The sequence below is a fragment of the Asparagus officinalis genome, chromosome 10 (genome assembly GCF_001876935.1).
Source record: "Asparagus officinalis chromosome 10, Aspof.V1, whole genome shotgun sequence".
Taxonomy (NCBI): domain Eukaryota; kingdom Viridiplantae; phylum Streptophyta; class Magnoliopsida; order Asparagales; family Asparagaceae; genus Asparagus; species Asparagus officinalis.
The window spans coordinates 53,086,373-53,106,704 of record NC_033803.1 but is presented as its reverse complement, the minus strand read 5'-3'; the positions used below and the strand labels follow the sequence as shown (position 1 = coordinate 53,106,704).

Below are 20,332 nucleotides of genomic sequence, written 5' to 3'. Positions count from 1 at the left end.
AATCTAATTGAACATTCACAAAAATCATATTTCTCCCATGTCTTTCTTATGTCTGGATATTTCAATCCTCCTCAAGTTGGTGTTGAATTGTACACTTGTTCTCATGTTCACAATGCAAGGAAAATCTGGTACTATAACATATTTAAAAGTCTCATACTATTATGTACTATACTATTTATAAGTGACAGTATTTCCTCTTCCACTACTGAGATATAACATCATACAATTCTAAGGAACGGATCATGAGACGGGTCCCTAGATAATGACTTGCTGGGACACATGATTTAGGATGTCTACAATGAGTAGGATGACCAATTGAAAATAAATGTTGCCGATCAATATAGTAAAAATAACTATATTGACCAAATTTTAATGATGTAGAGGCAATGAGGAAAGCTGCATGTTTGAATATATAACCTATAGAAATATGTGCTGATCCTACTAATCATGCTTGCACAATGGAAGCAGCCTCCGACTCATTATCTCCAATTGGATCAGCTTAGTCAAAGGCAAGTTTATTAGCTCATGGTAGTATGGTACAATTTCAATAAGTTCTTGCTGATATCCATGCTAGGAAATTAAGAACATAACTCCAACAGCCCAAACTAGATTTCTGAATAAAAAGCAAAACTTTCAAGCCTATAAAAATTAGTTACTTGTGCCAAATGACTTGTTATCCATTGATAAGTTGTGAATAGTTTTACTCGTAATTATTAGACACTCTACATATAGGCGGGAAAAACACCTCCACCCCCAACTAACCATACATACATACTTACTTACTTACATATGTGTTTATGTTTTCAAAATAAAAGTTGAAAAGTTATAATAATAAATCTTTTTTTCTGTGCCTCTGTTATGACAATATATGCAGTGACGCCTCTTACGAAAATAAAAGTTTTGTCATATTACATCTTAAAGAGCGAATAATTATGAATATCAATACAAGAATGAAGAAAATAATATGAATACACATTTAAAATAAATCTCAATGAGAGAGAGAGAGAGAGAGAGTTTTTACATGAAAATTATTAAGTATTGAGAAATAACCTTTTGAAGAGAGTTTTACATGAACTTATTAAATAATTGAAAAATAACCTTTTTAAGAATTATTGGAACTTTTTCTGCTTCAAAATCTTTTGTTTATTTACATAATAGTCAGTTACTGCTGATACTATAAAGAGGTGGTAAATTTGAAGGATATTCCTTTATGAACTCATAGTTTATTTTAAAAAGTGCATGAAGGAGTAAGTTTGGATCTTTTATCTAGCACACAAGAAAACAAATTGAACCAGAGTTCCAGGCCTCTGAAGTAGGCCAAAGTAACACTTCTAGTCTGTGGCCTAAGTTACAAGTTTTTTCCTACAATTTCTGGCTGGAGTGAGGAGCCACTAGTTTTTTCAGAATAAGGGTAGGCTATTTTAGGCTTTTTACAACAATGATAGAATTAGTTATTTCTATAATTCCGTTATATATTTCCTGGTAGATCATATGTTTACTCTTCTAAAACGTTATAGGAAAATCTATGCCAAATTGGTGCTGTACGTATGTATCAAGTGATTGCACCGGAAGAAGTTTTGACACTAACAAATTTATAAAATTTTGAGTTTTTTCTTTATGAATAAGTCCAATGTGATAAGTTCATTTAAGGAAATCATTGCAGCAATCAGTAATTCATTACTCATGAAATAATTCAGAACTTTGTTTGCTCTGTAATCATCACCTGACCAAACTGTTGCTAGGTCTCCGCAATTACAGCAAAATTTAGCCCTTCAGAAGTTTCAGGGAGTATTCAAATCCTATTGTCTCATGTTGAACAGGTCCAGGAAGTATATTTGACAACTACACTTGATCTAGATGGCATAAAAAAGGCAGTACAGAGGGTATTAGGACGTGTGCCGTGATACTACTATCAAAATTCAGGTGTGTTTCTTCTCCAATAATCTAATGTTCCTTCAGCTACCTGACAAGAAGTGCATATTGATCAATATCGGTCATATTTGATGTGTAAATCAGTTGGAATCAATTTTTTATGATTTAATTCCTTGTCCACATAGATATAATAGATCATAAGGTTTCATATTAAGTGTATATATGAGAGCTCAGAGTGCAGGACTGATGTAAAAAATCTACTTCCATTTATAGTGAAATTTTTATGAGTCTTTAGTAATTCTGTCTGTCACTATTACGTTATATTTTCATAAAGAGGTTATGCTTTTTCCATCTTTTCATGTAGAATATGGGTTAAATTCAGTACACTTTTAAAGTAAGCAATTAGCTGAACTCTTTGCTTATTCTGATGGATGTAATCCACAACTCCATGCTTGTGAAATATTTTTTCCCCTCGCCCATTTCAGTTACCAACTATTCTTAGAATTGACACCAGAAGTGTTGATGCATTACCATTCTAGTTCACTATTCTTGATCTACCTTAGCTGTAAGTTCTTCACACGATTAAAATCCTCTCAGTTCATGTTCCTAAGGACTTCTTTAGTTAATGCTCAATTTAAGTGCAAATGAGGAGTAACATCCGGGGAAAGGAATGTCTCACCCCGAAACCGCGATGGTGATAGACATGAGTATGCGACAACAGTGACCTATGTACAAGCTAAGTCTCATGCACGTGTAAAGCTTGACGCTTCATATCACATAGCTTTTCTCAAAAAATATAAACATGTGGATAACAGAAGTTCAGAGCCCCCGCGCGCGCTAAGCACAAAGATTGCTCATTCTCATCTGCTCATTCAGATGATCCTCACTTGAAAATAACTTCTCCTTAATTATTCAACCCGTGTGCACCCATGTGAATGTGGTCATCCCTTTAAATAAGTGGATGGGAATAAGTCACCTTACTACCGAGCATTAAGTTTGTGCTTAGTACCGAGTGTTCCCATATTCCTCATACACATGTACATAATCAGTATGTACAGCTTGAAAGCTCGCCATTACAAGCATTTTGCCAAACCAAAACACATTGTTAGGTTGCACATAACACAAAAGAGAGGTTTTTCCATATAACACTTCCTAGCAACACGCCACAAGCAAAAAGTTTAGCTTATATGCGAAGCTACAAAATTTAAAAATAATGGAGTAAGCTAAAGCTTAACGAGAACGTTTCTCATTAGAGTTCCTAAAGATTTAACAAAATAATAATTTTTAGAACTAATGAATTATAGATTTTGCACCTGAAATTTTTAGATGACAAAATATTATATAAAAGAACACATTATGAGTATTTTCAAGAAAGAATGCAAATATTTAGAACTCTTTCTTATATGTAAACTGAATACAATGTCATAGATTCCTAAAAAGACTTTTTGCAATCAAGTTAAGTATTGAGAAAGAAAACGAACTATGAAAACTTGTACAAAAACAAAAGATTAACATTTTCTCAAATTCATAGTCAAATGTCAGAATCTCAAATCTCGATGAATTGTTCACATGGTTGCAAGAATCACATCATATGTCACACTAAGGCTACTATAATAATGCGTTAAATGCATCATAGGACATATAAATCCTGGGAATAGAATGCACCTAACACTACATAGGCCACAAGCCATATCAGAAATGCCCAAAAGAGCCAGAACATATTCAAAAATACTCAAAAGGGCCAGACAATGGTGCATTTACTATATGACAGGCATAAATAGAACACTCCATAATAGACTTTCTGAGGTTTTGAAAACATCGAGAATCGCTTGTCAAATAAAAAGAGATTACTTTTCAGAATCGTAAACACGTTTGAATCCAATGGACGAGTGTAAAGCTCATCATCTCAATTAAAGCACTTTACATAATTCACTTTTATTTAAGTTCTCTCGATTGCCAAGTCACAAAGATTTTTGGATTCGTCAAACTATGGACACATTTAAAATACTTCTTTCTTTAATAGCTCTCGTACAAAGAAATATTCATATTTTTCTATTGGATATCGCATCAGAACTAAAACCACTTACCACATTTTTTATGAAATCAAAATCACTTTCATATCTCATACTAAATCAAAATTTATATTATGGAATTGGCCATAACAGAATAAGATCAAATAACATTTCATTTTACATGCATGAAAAATAATAGAATAATTATTTTTCAAGCACAACATTAATCAAATATAATACTTATGTAATTTTGTATTATAAAAATACTAGTGAGAAATGAACTTATCTCTAAACTAATTGGACTCTCCCAAATTCGATTCCCTTTATATCCACAGGGTCCTATTCTATAATAAGACATAGGGTCAAGACCAAACTAATGTAAATTCATACTAATCATTCCATAATCTAGGTCCAAATAAGATCAAATATAATTATATAGTAATTAAGACCCATAAATAGGTGACTGTTTTCGCCAAACGATCACATTTGTGACCGCGGCCCGGCCCGGCCAAAATGGCTATTTTGGCGTTTTGATCGTTTTGCCCCTTACAACGGTCAAAAAACGGCTATTTGGTGAGGGTTTTTTGGTCATTTGTCTAGGAGACTCTCTCTATAAATAGATGGGGGTTTTCACTTATCCTCACACCAAAACTCATCTACTTCTCTCTAATACCCTCTTATACAATCTTATACTCTCTTATAATCTCTTATACTTTCTAATCCTTTCATCAAGTGGTTTCTGGATCTGATTATGAAGAGAAAAATCTATCTCCTACGGATATTGAAATGAGTCCTCCTACAACAACAACTACTCCTCCTACCGATCCTCTCAGTGGTAATCCCGAATCCGGTGGCGACAAATCTGCACCAAGAGCTCCTAAAAGGCCGAGATCCGATGTGTGAATTTTTTTTTGAGAAGATAGACGTCACCAAGGATGAACACGGTAGGATTCTCACCCAGAAGGATAAATGTGCATGTGCGGCCGGATTTTCCAAGCTCATCACAAGAGCGTCACCAACCACCTCAAACGTCATATAGAAAAATACAACAAAGGCCAGACTCCTCAAGGTGATATCCGACAATCTATGATTTCTCAATCCTCCTCTTCTGATAGTCTCGGTACTTGGAATTATGACGTTGCCCGAGGCAGGAAATGCGTCATCAAGTTTATCATTCTTAAAAATCTTTCTTTTAAATTAGTAGAAGATAATGAATTTAAAAATTTGTTTAGAGATGGTTTTTATCCCGATTTGAAGATGATGAATTTAAAGATTAAACAATATTCATCAAATTGTAATTTTTATTTCTTAGCTTTAATTGTGTAATGAATTATTTTGAAAATAGTTGCGAATGATAGTGATATAGGTGAGTAGGTGCCAACCTAGTTGGGATGTACTCATCTATTGTGATGCGACGAATTCCGAAATAAATTTATACTTGTAAAAGATTTAGTGATTATTAATAAAGAAGTTATTTTTATCATCTTTTATTTTTATAATTTTTTGTTTTTGTAATTTATGTCATTTCAAGTTATTAATAATAAGATTGTTTTTATTTTTATTTTCTGTAATTTTTTGTAATTTTTATAGATATTTTAAATTTTAAAGAGATTTTTAAAAATTTTAAAAAATTAAAATAATAAAAAAAACCAAACAAAACCTGGGCCGGCCTGGAGCCCTGCCCGGTCAGGCCCGGCCCCGGGTCCGGGCTCTTGTTTTGCCCGGCCCGGGCCTGGTTTTCCGGGCCAGGCTGGGTCGGGCCGACCCAGAAGGACAGGCCTAATTGTTGGCGTGTTGTTTTACAATAGAAGTTCTACATCTTGGGGTTAAGCCGGGAGGGTGTTCCGCAAAATATGTTGTATGTACTATATTTTCCATTTTGGGATGACATAAATTAACTTTTAAATAGTCTATATTCATGCATTCCCTTCAATAAATGGTTTTGAATTGCACAGTACTGAGAAATGTGTTATATAACTTCTGATGAATGGTCCCATTTTGCTGTCAAATTAGTGTCTTTCTGGTCCTAGGCTATTTTCCCTCCAAAACCTTTCCTTCCTACCAGTTTTGTTATCAGCCTCTCTGAGGCTCTGGGGGTGATGCTGAAGTGAGCTACTCGGGTGACAAAGGTCAGTCCAGCTTTTTAGCAAGTTCCCAGCCGTACAAATTTGGATATCATGAACTCTGATGGCTATGACTAGGTTCTTTGAATTCACAGGCAGAAGTCTCTGATAGTAATTCGCAAATGGGTATAATTTTTGAACTTTGCGTAGGAAAAGATGGTAACTATTTCAGACACGCATGACCGCAACCACTTGTGCTGTGCGATCTAAACTGGCATTTCATTGTCGGCTACATGGGAGATCTATGCAAGTGACATCAATCCGCATGCATGCATTTAGTGGTGCCAAACCTACTAGTCTACTATTTGCAATATTAGAAGCAATGCCTAACCAGGAGAGGGGTGCAGGAGCTTGCATGCTCGATATTTAGGACGGTTTTATTGATCATGTTCATACCAATAATGATGCTCACAAAATCAAACCCCATTGCTACTTGGTCAATCGTGTCCGTATAAAGTAGGGCAGTAAAACATGGGAAGTGAGGGTGCGAACCTCGCAAAAAAATTGGATTGTCCGTGGTGCGATGGATGGGTGTGGGGGAAAAATGGATAAATTTCATAACCCCCTTATGAGGCTTAGGAGGTTTTGCACAAAACCCCCTTATAATACTTATAAATCATAGGAACCCTCCTAAAGTTGACAACGGAAACTTGAGTTGTGGCGTGCTCCACACGTCGCAACTTTTGGACAATTTTACACTCATATCTGCTAAGGGTAACTTCTATTATCCCTTTCCGGATAAGGGTAGGTAAAAAGTAAGATATTCGAGTTAAGACTTTTTACTCTACCCTTTAGCACCATCTATGAGAATTCCAATAGACCAGGGGGTTTATTATAACTTTGGAAGTGTGGGGGTTTCTATTATTTATGAAGTTCAGGTGTTGTCCATGTTTCGCGCCGTGCAGAAGCGTGCTCGACAACCAAACGAGTTGGTGAGTGATGAGAGAAGAAAACCAAAAACCAAACACGAGTGCAATTCACAAAATAACGATCAAAATCACACACAAACACAGGAATTTACGTTCCCTCACAATATCTCTCTCAAAGTGGTCAAAACAATGCTAATTCTCTCATTAAGAAACCCTAAAAACGTGGTTCTATTTATAACAAAACATAATCCCAAATAGATTAGGATTCTAAAAATGAGTCTGTCACACCCTAGTATGGCACACACCACATTCATGACAAACAGGGCTAATTCTGCCATACCAGGGTGTGGCATACACCACACCCATGATAAACAGGACAGATTCTACCACACACCAGGGTGTGGTAGACACCACACCAGGGTATGATGGAGTTTATTTTGCTTATTCTTCACGTTTTTCTCAATTCCTTCACCGTTTTCACAATTCTTCACCTCGGCGAAGTGTTCCCAACACTGAGCTGACACCAATATGAATACCAATGCGTCATCTCTCTAAACTCGGCTGCATCAATAGGTTGTCTACGTACCCCCTCTCCCAAGGGATCAAGCCGCCCGTAGTTCATCCAAATGGCCTTCAATAGCCTCAACAATCACGAATGTATAACAAGTTTTGACAATGATCAAACTTGTTGCTCGAAACCACCTTAGTGAGCATATCCGCCAGATTATCCTTCGTGTGGACTTTCACAATCTCCACATCGCCATCTTCAAGAACATCCCAAACGAAGTGATAACGAACGTCAATGTGCTTCGTCCTCGCATGAAAAACTTGATTCTTTGCTAAATAGATAGCACTCATGCTATCACAATAAATAGTGACGGACTGCTGCGGTATACCAAGTTCCTCCAAAAGTCCTTAAAACCAAATTGCCTCCTTCACAGCCTCCGTAATCGCAATATACTTTGCCTCCATCGTAGACAAAACCACCGTCGACTATAAGGTGCATCTCCAACACACCGGCGTACGGGTCAAAGTGAACACATACCCCGTCGTAGACCGCTGCTTGTCCAAATCTCTGGCATAATCCGAATAAATATAGCCAATGCACAACTAGCCACCTGTAGTGTCCCGCTCGAAAACCAAACCAACATTGAGCGTACCTCGAACGTACCTCAAAATCCATCTCACGACGTCCCAATGACCCACTCCTGGATCGTGCATATATCTCGAAACCATGCTCACCGCCTGTGACCAATCTGATCTCATACATATCATCGCGTACATCAAGCTCCCAACCGCGCTCGCATATGGAGTCTTCGACATCAACTCTCGATTTTCAACTGAATTCGGTGAAAGACCAGCTGAAAGCTTCAAATGGGCTCCTAATGGTACACTAACTGGCTTCGTATCCATGCTAACATAAAATCGCTGTAGAACCTTCTTCAAATAAGCTACCCGTGTCAAACAAATTCTGGCCTTCTTCTTGTCTATGTCGATCTCCATTCCTAAAATGCGTTTGGCCTCACCCAAGTCCTTCATCTCAAACTCATTTAAAAGCTGAACTTTCAACTCATCTATAGCCGACCTGGAAGTAGAAGCAACCAACATGTCATCGACATAAAATAACAAATAAATGTACGCACCTCCTCTCAACTTATGAAAATACATGCAAGGATCAAACTGGCTCCGAGTGTACGAATGTCCAAGCATAAAATCATCAAATCACATATACCACTGTCGAGGAGACTACTTCAAACCATATAGCAATTTCTTTAACCTGCAAACTAATTTATCTTTCCCTGCAGCTCGGAATCTCAATGGTTGAGTCATATATATTTCTTCATCAAGATCACGATGAAAAAATATCGTCTTCACATCCAACTAATCTAACTCTAATCCATACTGTACCCCCAAAGCTAGCAAAATCCGAATCGAAGAGTGCTTCACCACCGGAGAGAAAACCTCATTATAGTCAATACCGTCCTCCTGTGCATAGCCATTCGCAACCAACCTAGCTTTAAACCTTAATGGAGTGCCCTCAATGCCCTCCTTCTTCGTGTATATCCACTTGCAACCAATCACCTTCCGTCCCTTTGGAAGCTCAATAAACTCCCGTGTATCGTTCTTATGAAGAGACTTCATCTCTTTCTGCATAGCTACCTGCCACAAATCAGCCTCCGAATTCTGTTCGGCCTCTCTAAATATAGTAGGCACTATCTCATCGATACTCTCCACCGAAAGTGCATACGCAACTATGTCGGCATACCATGCTGACACCCATATGTCTCTCCTCTGTCTCCGAACCGTAATAGAATCCTGAACCTAAGCCGTCGGTCCCTGATCCTGCACATCAGTACCCGTATCCTCCGTGTCACCTTCGTGCTCACCTGGCGTCATCTCAGTCGGTACTCTAATGGATACTGCACCATATGGACACTGTGGAGCTGCATCAATCTCCACCACCTACGATATCTCCTCTATCGGGTCGCTCTCCACCTGATGAGAGATGGGAAGCTTCAAGATAGAAGCTTCATCGAACGTGACGTCCCTACTCAACACAATCTTCTTATCAATTGGATCCCAAAGCTTGTATTTCTTGACATCACGCTTGAATCCTACAAATATGGCCTTCCTAGCTCGAGATTCCAACTTATCAGTTCTAAAATGATAATATGCAGGGTAACCAAATACCTTGAGCTGGTCATAGTCATATGTTGTCTCTCCCGACCACATCTCCATAGGGGTTTTCCCCTCCATCGCTGTTTGTGGAAAAATTTGTAGTAAAAGAAATGAAGGAAAATTAATTTGTATTCCTTTAATCTCAGTTATAATTAGATTTCCTGATTACAAAAGAGAAGAGAATGATCTGGATTCTCTCCTTTGTTTAATTCTGGGTTCTTCACGGTGACGATGGAGTGCCTTCTTCGAATGCTCGCGTTGAATTTGCTCTCTGTTGACGTTCCGCACGTCTTGTTTCACTGGAACGTGGTCTTCTTCTCACGATTTGACGTTGTGAAGAACTTGCGTGGCAAATTTAAAAATAACTCTTAACGAGTTAATAACTCAGAGTGAGTTTTAGAAGAACTTGCAGAGCAAGTTTTGAACTCTGATCAAGTTGATAACTCCGAACGAGTTTGAAACTCTATGAAAGAGTTGATTTAACCGAAATCGGTTTAAAGCCAAGGATGAAGAAGCTTCTGTTGCCGATCTCCAAACTCCCAGCCGAAGGATGAAGGATCTTCTTTGCTGCCAAGCTTCAGATCCAAAAAAAAAAGTCAGCCTCCCCGATCAACCCAGCCAGCCCGAACTCTATTGAGTTTACCCCTATTTATAGGGGATTTAGGGGTGTAATCGCCCCCTTAAATCTCTTCTTAATGAGGGTTTAATGGGGTGTAACTGCCCCCCATGAATCTCTCCATGATAGGGTAGTGATCCCCACAAATCGTGGGGAGAAAATGGTTCTGGAACCGTTCAAATCGTGTTTGAACGAGTCAAACGCTGAAAACGGCGTTCTGGGCCCGAACTCTGCGTTTTAGACCTAAAACGCACAGTTGGGCCTGTTTTAGACTGAAAACGCAAAGTTGAGCCTGTTTTAGGCTGAAAACGCACAGTTGGGCCTATTTTAGGCTGAAAACGTACAGTTGGGCCGCGCAGAGATGAACTCTGCGTTTTGGACCTGGGATGTAGAGTTGGTTTCTGCATGAACTCTGCGTTTTGATGTTATATCACAAGGATGACCTCTGCGTTTTGAGGTTATAACGCAGGTCCGACCCGTGCGTTTTGATGTTACAACGCTGGTTCGACCCGTGCGTTTTGATGTTGCAACGCAGGTCCGACCCGTGCGTTTTGATGTTGCAACGCAGGTCCGACCGTGTGTTTTGAGGTTATAACGCTGGTTTGACCCGTGCGTTTTGATGTTATAACGCTGGCTCGACCCGTACGTTTTGACTCTGTAATGCAGAGGCGAACCATAGGCGGGCTTGGCGAGCTTCAGGCTAAGTCCAATGTTCTGACGAAGTCCAGTCTTGCAGACGGACTTCAGAACATAACTTGCTGTGAAGAACAGGTCATAACTTTCAAACCGTAAGTCGGAATTGGACGAATTATATATGAAAATCAGCTATCTCGACGAGATGGAACCGACCAAACCGACCCCATAGGGTTCGGTTTGCTCCGTCAGTTTTGCCAAATTCCTTACGGTTTGAGAGATATCTGCGTTTTGATTTGAAGAGACCGTCGATTTGTAGTCTCTTTTGCTAGAGCGTTGTAAAGATCATCATCTTGTAATCTTCGTCTTGGCTCCTTAAAAATGTGAGAGTCGTCAGATTATAACTCCCGATGTTGATTGTGAAGGTTGTTGATTAGAGCTTTCATCAGTTGTTGCGAAGGTCGTCAGATTGTAACCCTCATTGATTCACGTAAAAGTCTTCAAATTATAGTTTTCTGGAAGCTGTCTAATTATAACTTCCATCATTGGTGTTTGATGGGAATCAGCTATCTGTAGTGATTTTTAGACAGCCTACAATTGCAGATGAAGGTAGCCTATTAATGAGGTGGCTTGCACATGAAAGTGTCTCAGCCCAAAAGATCTTCTCCAAACTACTATGCACCAATAAGAATTAGACCTTTTCCAGTAAAGACCGATTCAGCCTCTCTGTCACCCTATTTTGCTGCGGTGTATGATTACCTGTGAAGTGCCTCTCTATGCCCTCGTCTCGACATAGCTGCTGAAATGGGTCTGAAGTGTACTCGCCGCTGTTGTCGGATCGCAACATCTTGATCTTTCTTCCAGTCTGCAGTTCTAATCTATTCTTCTATTCCACACATAAATCTAGGACTTTATTCTTATGCTTCATGGTGTACACCCAACAACGTCTAGAATAGTCATCAACAAACGTGACGAACCAATGTCGACCACTAAATGATGCCGTCTTGGTGGGATCCTAAACATCTGTGTGCACGTAGTCCAGGATACCCCTCGTCCTATGAATAGCAGTCCCGAACTTCACTTTCATTTTCTTGCTAAGAACACAGTGCTCCCAGAAATCCACTTTTCCACTCTTGGCTCCTTTCAATACCCCATGCTTGCACAAAGCCTGCAGTGACTTCTCTCCTGTATGCCCCAACCTGTAGTGCCAAAGCCTGCTTATGTCCACCTCTAAAATAGCTGAAACAACCTGGCCAACCTCGGTGCTCACCTTCAGATAATATATGTTTTGACTACGGACTCCCTTCATCACCACTAAAGATCCCTTAGTAACCTTTGCTACAGCGTCCTCAAAGGTCACCTTGAAACCCTTCGCCTCCAAAGATCCAACTGAGATAAGATTCTTCTTCAGCTGAGGAACGAATCTCACCTACTTCAATTCACGGACTACTCTATTGTGCATCCAAATCCGCACGGTACCTATCTCACAAATGCCACAGGATTGATCATTTCCCATAACAACAACATCCCCATAGAGTCTCTCAAATGATGCAAACTAATCTCGTCTAGGGGTCACATGATAAGTAGCGCCAGAATCAAGCATCCAATCCGATGAATCTAAATGGTTCACCTCCGGAGTAATCAAAAGAGAAAAGCTCGAATCATCGGAATCATCGTCTTTCGCAACATTCACCTCATTGGCATTCGGGCCCTTTTTCTTGCCATTCTCCTTCTCTTTGACCTTTGGACAATCTCTTTTCCAATGCTCTTGTTCCTTACAAAAAGCACATTGGTTCTTTCCTAGCTGGTGACGACATCTTGACTTTGACCTTCCTTTATTTTTACCTTTCGGATATGGGCTTCTACCTCTCGTTGACAAGGCCTCTTCCGAAGTACTAGCACGGAAAATCTCCTTATCATTTCTTCTTAAATCGTAGTTCGTCAATACGTTAGTCACTTTACTATAAGTGATAGAAGATCTCCCGTTCAACAAAATAAGCACGAATGTATCATACTCCTCATCCGGTAAGGAGCCTAAAAGAATAATAGCTTTGTACTCATCCGTGATCTTCTTATCCACGTTCGCCAAGTCCGATAATAACTTAGTGTAGTTGTTCACATGAGCCGCTAGTGAGATACCTCGGGACATCTGAAATCTGAACAATCTTCACAGCAAGTGCAAATGGTTCTCAACACACTTCGTAAGATACTTATTATTGAGAATTTCCCACATCTTCATCGCAGACATCACCACAATCATATTATATTTCAACTCATATTCTAAACAGGACCTGATCACCCCACAAGCGTTCCTATTCATCTTTTTCCATATCGCCTCTTCATATTTAGATGACCTCTCATCGACCATGATGGTCTTCTCCAAATTTTGAGCATTGAGCGCATCCTGTACGTCGCTCATCCACAAACCAAAATTAATTTTACCGTCATATTTCACCACACTAATCTTAATGTTCTGAAAACCAACTTGAACTGTACCCGTCATCTTGCTGCTTTTACCAACTTCTTCACCCATAATCATAAAATCCAAATTGTAAAGAAAGATTCAAACTTTATAGAATTTAGAAGTTACCCAACTGAACCCTAGATTAGATTCCAAATAGAACTCCTAACCACACGAGGAAAGCGAGATCTTTAACGATAACTTCAAACCCTAACTCTACCGAAGCCTAGAATTCCAAGAACCAAGCTTCCAACTGAATCTTCCTCCACCTAATCTAAAACCCTAGATCTGAAATCTAAGCTCTGATACTACTTGTTGCGCACTGGGCAGAAGCGTGCTCGACAACTAAACGAATCAGTGAGCGATGAGAGAAGAAAACCAAAAACCAAACACGAGTGCAATTCATAAAATAACGACCAAAATCATACATAAACACAGGAATTTACGTGGTTCAGCAATTGCCTACATCCACGGGGAGAGGATGAGAAGATTTCATTATATGAAGGAGAAATACAACGGGTTATAACTCACAAAATTACTCAAATATAACCCTAACCAAAGTTCTCAACTCCCTCACAATATCTCCCTCTCAAAATGCTCAAAACAATGCTAATTCTCTCCTTAAGAAACCCTAAAAAACATGATTCTATTTATAACAAAACACAATCCCAAATAGATTAGGATTCTAAAAACGAGTCTAGTCATACCCTGGTGTGGCACACACCACACCCTGGTGTGACAAACAGGGCAGATTCTGTCACATCAGGGTGTGGCAGACATCACACCCATGGCAAACAGGACAGATTCTACCACTGGTGTGGTAGACACCACACCAGGGTGTGGTGGAGTCTGTTTTGCTTATTCTTCACGTTTTTCTTAATTCCTTCGTCGTTTTCACAAACAGGGTGTAGTGAAATCTCCCCCATCCTCCCCCCGTGGACGTAGGCAATTGCCGAACCACGTAAATTCCTGTGTTTGTGTGTGATTTTGATCGTTATTTTGTGAATTGCACTCGTGTTTGGTTTTTGGTTTTCTTCTCTCATCGCTCACCGGCTCGTTTGGTTGTTGAGCATGCTGTTGCACGACGCGCAACAGTCCATGCTAAAGTCCCTGAAGTTCACGGGGGTCTTTTTTTAATGGAAATTTACTCATATCCTAACGGACCCTCTATATAGAAAATCATACAGTGTGGGAGGAGATCTTGACACGTCTTGGTTAGAAAATCATCCGTAACCGCCGCGTGTCCCACCAAGATATTAAAAGTTCAATTGTTACTAACGATTAAATTTAACATTCATGCCAGGGAACACTGTCAAGATCCCCCATCTGCCCTGTGCGGTTTTTCTATGGAGGATCTTCTATAGGAAATTTCCCCTTACTCGTGTGTGTTACGTGGGTTTTGCGTGTGTGTGTGTCGGGAGGCTGGGGAGGAGAGGGGAAATGAGGCATATTTATTCATGGCCCATTGCGTGTCCTCATCTAGGCATCTCATGCAGCACAAAACAAATGCAATCCTGGTAGTAGATTCAGTGAAGCTGAGGCGGTGCGCATGTGATCCTTGCTGAGTACTATAATTGGGACCACTATTCATGTGCTCCCTTCCCCCTCTTTTGCACACAAAAGCAGAGGGATTCAGGACCTCTCTCCATCAGATGAGTACAATTCCAGCATTGCTTTGGATTGGAATGTTTGTCTGGGTTTCGCCCTCTCTTAAATCCCTTTCTAAATCAATTAGTACTCCAGATTTCTGCAGAATCTCAACAGTATAATTTTGAGCTTATGCTCACCACTACTCAAATCTGAGGCTATGTGGATTCTTAGGTGCCATCGGTTACCGCTTTGATTCTTTTGGAATGCGGAGTACAGTTTTCTGAGGTGTGTAGTTATGGTGCAGGTGGTCCTAGTGACCAATAATAATTTGAAACTAGAATGATGACTGCACAAGAGAGTAAGCCTGAGAACCCCGTTACTAGTCACTTGGAAACAGTAGTGATATAGCGCAAAGAAACGGGCTAGGTAACTAACTTCCCCGAGATATATAAAAAAAAACGGAGTAGAGTAAGACGTTTGAATTATTACAAATTAAAACTTCCGCTGAGCTTTGAATGAATAACGTACATGTGGGGGAACAAGAGGGTAACATTTTTAGATTTCTTACTCTATATATATGCCAAAGTTGTTTATGAGATTTTGAAAAGCTTGAAAACAAACAGATCAGCCCAAACAATTACCCAAGGAAATAAGCACGAGGGATACATTGGGCTTTATCCCAGCTGAGAGGGTAAAATAAGATAAATACGAACAGATCAGCCCCAAAAATTGACGGCCTTTGGTTGAATTGAAATCAAAACGGCTCTTTTAGAGATAAAAGGAACTATTTATACTGGTCATAATTGTATGTTATTCAAGCCTTTCACAGGGTGTATGGAGTTTACTTTTGATAATTACAAGGCACCATCTACCTTCAAGTCTTTACGTACGTGTTATTTAGGCTATATATAAGACCCTAACCTTTACCGATCCTGCACCTAAAAAGATGTCTTACTTTCTTATGCCGTTTAATACGCTAATGTTTAGTTGTCGTTATCGTCGACGACCATTATGTTGGAACATCTAGAATGTTTTATGTGTGATAAGAAGATGATCTTTATAGACAGTTTTACTCTCATTCAGTATATTCTATATATGCATGTGTTTTTACTTTTTATGTTCATTTTCAATCTTTGTTTTCTTTTCTTTCTTCCTAAATCCAACATTTTGTTTGGTAAGGGGTAAGGAAGAGGATGCTCACTGAATTAGGAGTAATATTTTTCCATATGTTTCAAAAAATAGACTTCTGGATCCGAAAGAGGTTATTCTTGTTCTAATGACCTAATCCCAAGCATCCAAAGATTATATTGTAATCACATATAAATTAGTTTTAGGTCTTCATGTTTTACATCTATCATACGCATTTCTCTTAATTACTTTTCTCTTAAATAGTACTTTTTCCCATATACCTTATGGAATTTGTTTGGGTTTACCTGTTCCATACAGTTTAAATTTCTTGGTTTCTTGTTAGGATAATGGTCAAACTTTTGGGTGTTCAATGTAGGGATAATGTTTTAATATGCTTAACGATTATTACTTTGTTAGAAGTTGAGTTATAAATTTGTATAGTAACAATGTACATCAATCAATATTAATCCAATAATAGTACCTTTCACTAAAACATGCATGTGGTCATATGGAGTGTAAACAGTATATATATAACCAAAGACAATAAACCCCACATCAAGCCAATCATGGAGCAAGATCATTAACATTATCATCATTGCTTATCTAAAATTGAATTGTATGTGAAGCATAATAAGATCGCTACGGTAAGTTTCATGAAGAACTAACATCAGCACTCTTATGATTGGCAACCAAGTTGAGTCCTTAAGACAGCTCATCGTACCTTGATTATTTAGGTTTAGTCACTATCACAATTATAGAACTAGCTAGTATTTTACTTCAGTTGAATCCTTTGTGTATCATCTGGTATGGTTAACATTTTTTGGCGTTATAGAGAGAAATATATGCAGCAGAAATGTATCATATGTTGCAGGAAAATGATCTACAAATATATTTCTGATTTTCTTGAGGAAACATTTGTTGCAAAAAAGAAGCTCAAAATACGTCTTCTGATTTGCCCGATGCAATAATTTTTTACAAGAAATGAGGATATATATTTTCTGATTTGCTCGATGCAGCACTTGGTGCATGTAAAAAATTAAGTAAAACGAAGTTATTGAGATGATTGGCGTATTAATACTCGTGCCTGTTTAGGGGATTGAAAGGTTCTGTTATTATACTTTTTTATTGAAAATATTTCTAGGAAATATTAGATGTCATATCTGTCGTAGCTTTTTTTGTTGTCGTCCAACAAAAGTATACTTTGAAGTGTAACTTTTTCATCTTATTTTATTAACCCAAAGGAGGACAGAACAAGAGTAAAAAGGGAACATTCCGAAACCTTTAATGTTTTAAAGGCTATGATTGTTGCAATATTTTCAAAGTATTGGAAAGTTAAATTTGGCATCTAATATTAAGACGCCTTGTTATATTTTGTCACTTTACTTTATTTTAAGTAGACCACATATCTTATTAGAATCAGCCGCATGCAATGGTTGGTTCTAAGCCACCAAATGAGGTTGCAAATAACCAATTTGCCCTCTTATTTAGCATGTTGGAAGGTCAGAACCACCCACTCGTATATGGACTGTTTTGATAGGGTTATTTTTTGCATCTATTTTGAATATCGATTCCATGACACAGCAGTCCAAACAAACAAGTCTCACAATAGGTCTCCAGCCACGCACTCCAGCATCTGGTCCTTTCTAGCATGTCTGCCATTGCACACTTGTTGAATGAGCCCCCTTTCTCTCGAAAAAACAAGAACAAGTCTCTAGAAGTGACACGCAAGCTAACCTGAGAATAAACCTATATATGTTCTGCATACCAAGTCTTTAGCTTTTTACAATATAGTAGCTTCTTCTTTTGAAAATCATTGGTTTAAGCTTTAGAGGGGTTTTGGTCAGGTCCTAGTCCGGACCATCCTGATGTGTTTGCTTCTAAGCGCAAGTCATTTAGCTATTGGTAGCCGCACGATTCCAGTAATTTGTACCAATCTCTCTCTAGATAGCTTATTATTCCACTTCTCACCGTCGATCTCAACCCGTTTCTTAAACATCATTCAAAGAATTTAAGTTCTACTGCTTGGATTTTGCCACATTAGATCTCCAAGGGACGTGACAATTCCCTATGCTTCTTCTACCAACAGTAAAGGCGAAGAGGATGGTGGGGGGTCTATTTGGTTGTCAAAGTAACCAAGAAAATATAATTATAGGAAATAGATTTCCAATAACAATTTCCTTTCTTTTGTTTGGTTTGAAGGACAAAGAAACCCATTGTTGAAAAAATGAGGCGGGGAAATGGAAACGTGGTTCCACAACCCTTTCCAATGGGTCATTTCCCTAAATTAGGTTTCTTGGAAATTAACCAAATAGGCCTGAAGGAGACCACCTGGAGAGAGAGAACTTTTTCAAAACTTCGAAACCTTAACCCCAATGTTATTAGTTAGGGGTGCAGTTGCACCCTTAACAATTTGGAAATTGCATGTTGATTTTTCCTCAACTTGCATGCAATCCGCCTCTCCTAGTTTTAAGACATTTGTACCCCGCCTCTAACTTATATATCACTAAAAAATTAGCAACCCTTGAATTTACCCTTTTAAAGTAAGTTATTAGTGACATTCTCAAATTTGTTTAATTATAGGAAAAATTTGATGCATTAAGCTAATAAAGTGTACTAAATTGCATTCCTATTATATTTTTAATTTTTAGATAAATAGATATTTGTTGTCTATCTCATCAAGAAATTTTTCTGGATCCGCCATTGTTCCCAATGTTTTTTCTAAGTTTAATCTGCACATCTAGTTCCCATATAATTCATTTTCATCTGATATGTTCTAAGTTTTTTATACATTTATATTTGATTATGCAGAACGGGCTGGTTTTAAATTGAGAATTGGCTTCCAAAAAGTGAAAGGGTATAGTACTGGGTGTTTCCCACAAGGGTGCGCTAAAGTTAGCCTTCTATGAGGTTGACCTCCTCGATGTCTGCATGCAATCTTGTAGCTTGGTTCCACTTCCAGTCACGGTTAAAAAAAAAATATTACAAATTTCCTTTTTTTTCCAAGGATGAGCATGGAATTACAGTCACTGCCCGCTCTGCACAACGAACATGCACTGTTAAGAGCAGCACAAGAGGCGCTAGATCCTATAATGCCCAGAGTTTTTAACTTTTACCTTCTTTTGGAGCATAAAGACTTCCTTTCGCTTTTCATAGAAGATATACTCTTAAAAAAAAACTTATTAACGATTCTACAAGCAATCACATTGACAAAATCTTCTAACTCTTCTAAAATGGAGATCAAGATCTCTCTCATTTTAAGTACATAAAATCTAGACCATTTTTATAAGATGAACTCATAACAAAATCCAACTTCTCTCTTATCCTTCTACAAAATTTATCACCTGTGACAAACACAACGGTAGCGATAAGCACTGTTGACTGGATCGTTGGCATCCACAGGTACTTGCTCGGCTCTGCACCTATATCTGCAACCTCTGCACTCGTTATAAGTGCAAGTCGGGGCGATGGAGCCTATCATCAACCTTCTTGCATTCTTCTCCCTCCATCTCCAAAATCCTACTTCCTTCAAATCCTAAGTAAAAATATAGAAATTTAATCACCACTTACGTACGTATGTATGCTTACATATATAGCTCAAAGGAAGAAGTCTACCTTTGGTATCAAATTTGAGTCAAGATGGGGACGGATAAGTGTATTTTGTGTACATACACCTGAAACATTTAAAACAAACAAAATATAAGTTAGGACTCAAGATGAGATCGGTAAATTAAAGAAAAAGAGTTAACAAACTATATTGTATTATGAGAAGAGAAATTTAGAGGGGACCTTGTTTTGGGAGAAGAGAAAGAAGAGTAGAGAAGAGGAGGAGGAAGAAGATGAAGGTGTTAGGGGTGAGGTTTTTGAAGGCCATGGTGTTTTGGATAGGAAATGAGAGGTGGTGTTTGGTAAGAAAACAATTGGAAAATATAAAGGAGAGCGGTAGAATAGGGCCAATTGGAGATTGGATTTGCCCTTTTGCTCCTTGACTAGAGACTTTGTAACGTTTTTCTTTTTTAGGTTTTGTTGAGGTCTCAAAATGACAAAATTATCCTTCAATCAATTATCATTGTCTTTTGAAGTTCGGATGTGGCGTAAAAAAAATCAAATTGAGTGAAACTTGCTTTGAAGTTACCGTTTGGACAAAAGAGAAATATAAGGTTAGCTTGAAATTGTAGCTTTTCAGAGTTTTTTGTTTGTGCATCCACCAACGCAAAATACTTCTGGAAGCGCTCAGCTGTAAGGACCGAGCCCAATGCCCAAAGCCCAAGTGCTCGCTGAAGTTCCAGAGCCCAAGTCTGACCAAACCCAGGTCAAATAATTTTGTCACGTGTAGATTTATTCAGAATCAA

General features: G+C 38.5%; 2 protein-coding genes across 5 annotated transcripts in view; one reads left to right on the top strand and one right to left on the bottom strand.

The window, feature by feature from the left end:
- LOC109825301 (30S ribosomal protein S1) overlaps window positions 1-19,098 on the top strand; it is a 29,133-nt gene extending 10,035 nt beyond the window's left edge. For 2 of the 4 annotated variants that reach the window (XM_020392127.1, XM_020392131.1), the window contains one exon: window positions 1,821-2,170. In XM_020392127.1, coding sequence (XP_020247716.1) covers window positions 1,821-1,904 — 84 coding nt within the window. In that variant the 3' untranslated portion in view covers window positions 1,905-2,170. Of the gene's footprint in view, window positions 1-1,820; window positions 2,171-4,617; window positions 5,116-18,791 lie in introns of those variants that run through there. The other 2 variants (XM_020392128.1, XM_020392129.1) reach the window with 2 other exon arrangements.
- Window positions 19,187-19,954, bottom strand: LOC109825302 (EPIDERMAL PATTERNING FACTOR-like protein 9). The gene is made up of 3 exons (XM_020392132.1): window positions 19,770-19,954; window positions 19,596-19,654; window positions 19,187-19,515 (listed from the first exon to the last, which is right to left on the bottom strand). Exons 1-3 carry the CDS (start codon window positions 19,852-19,854, stop codon window positions 19,321-19,323), a joined length of 339 nt encoding a protein of 112 aa, XP_020247721.1. The 5' UTR covers window positions 19,855-19,954; the 3' UTR covers window positions 19,187-19,320.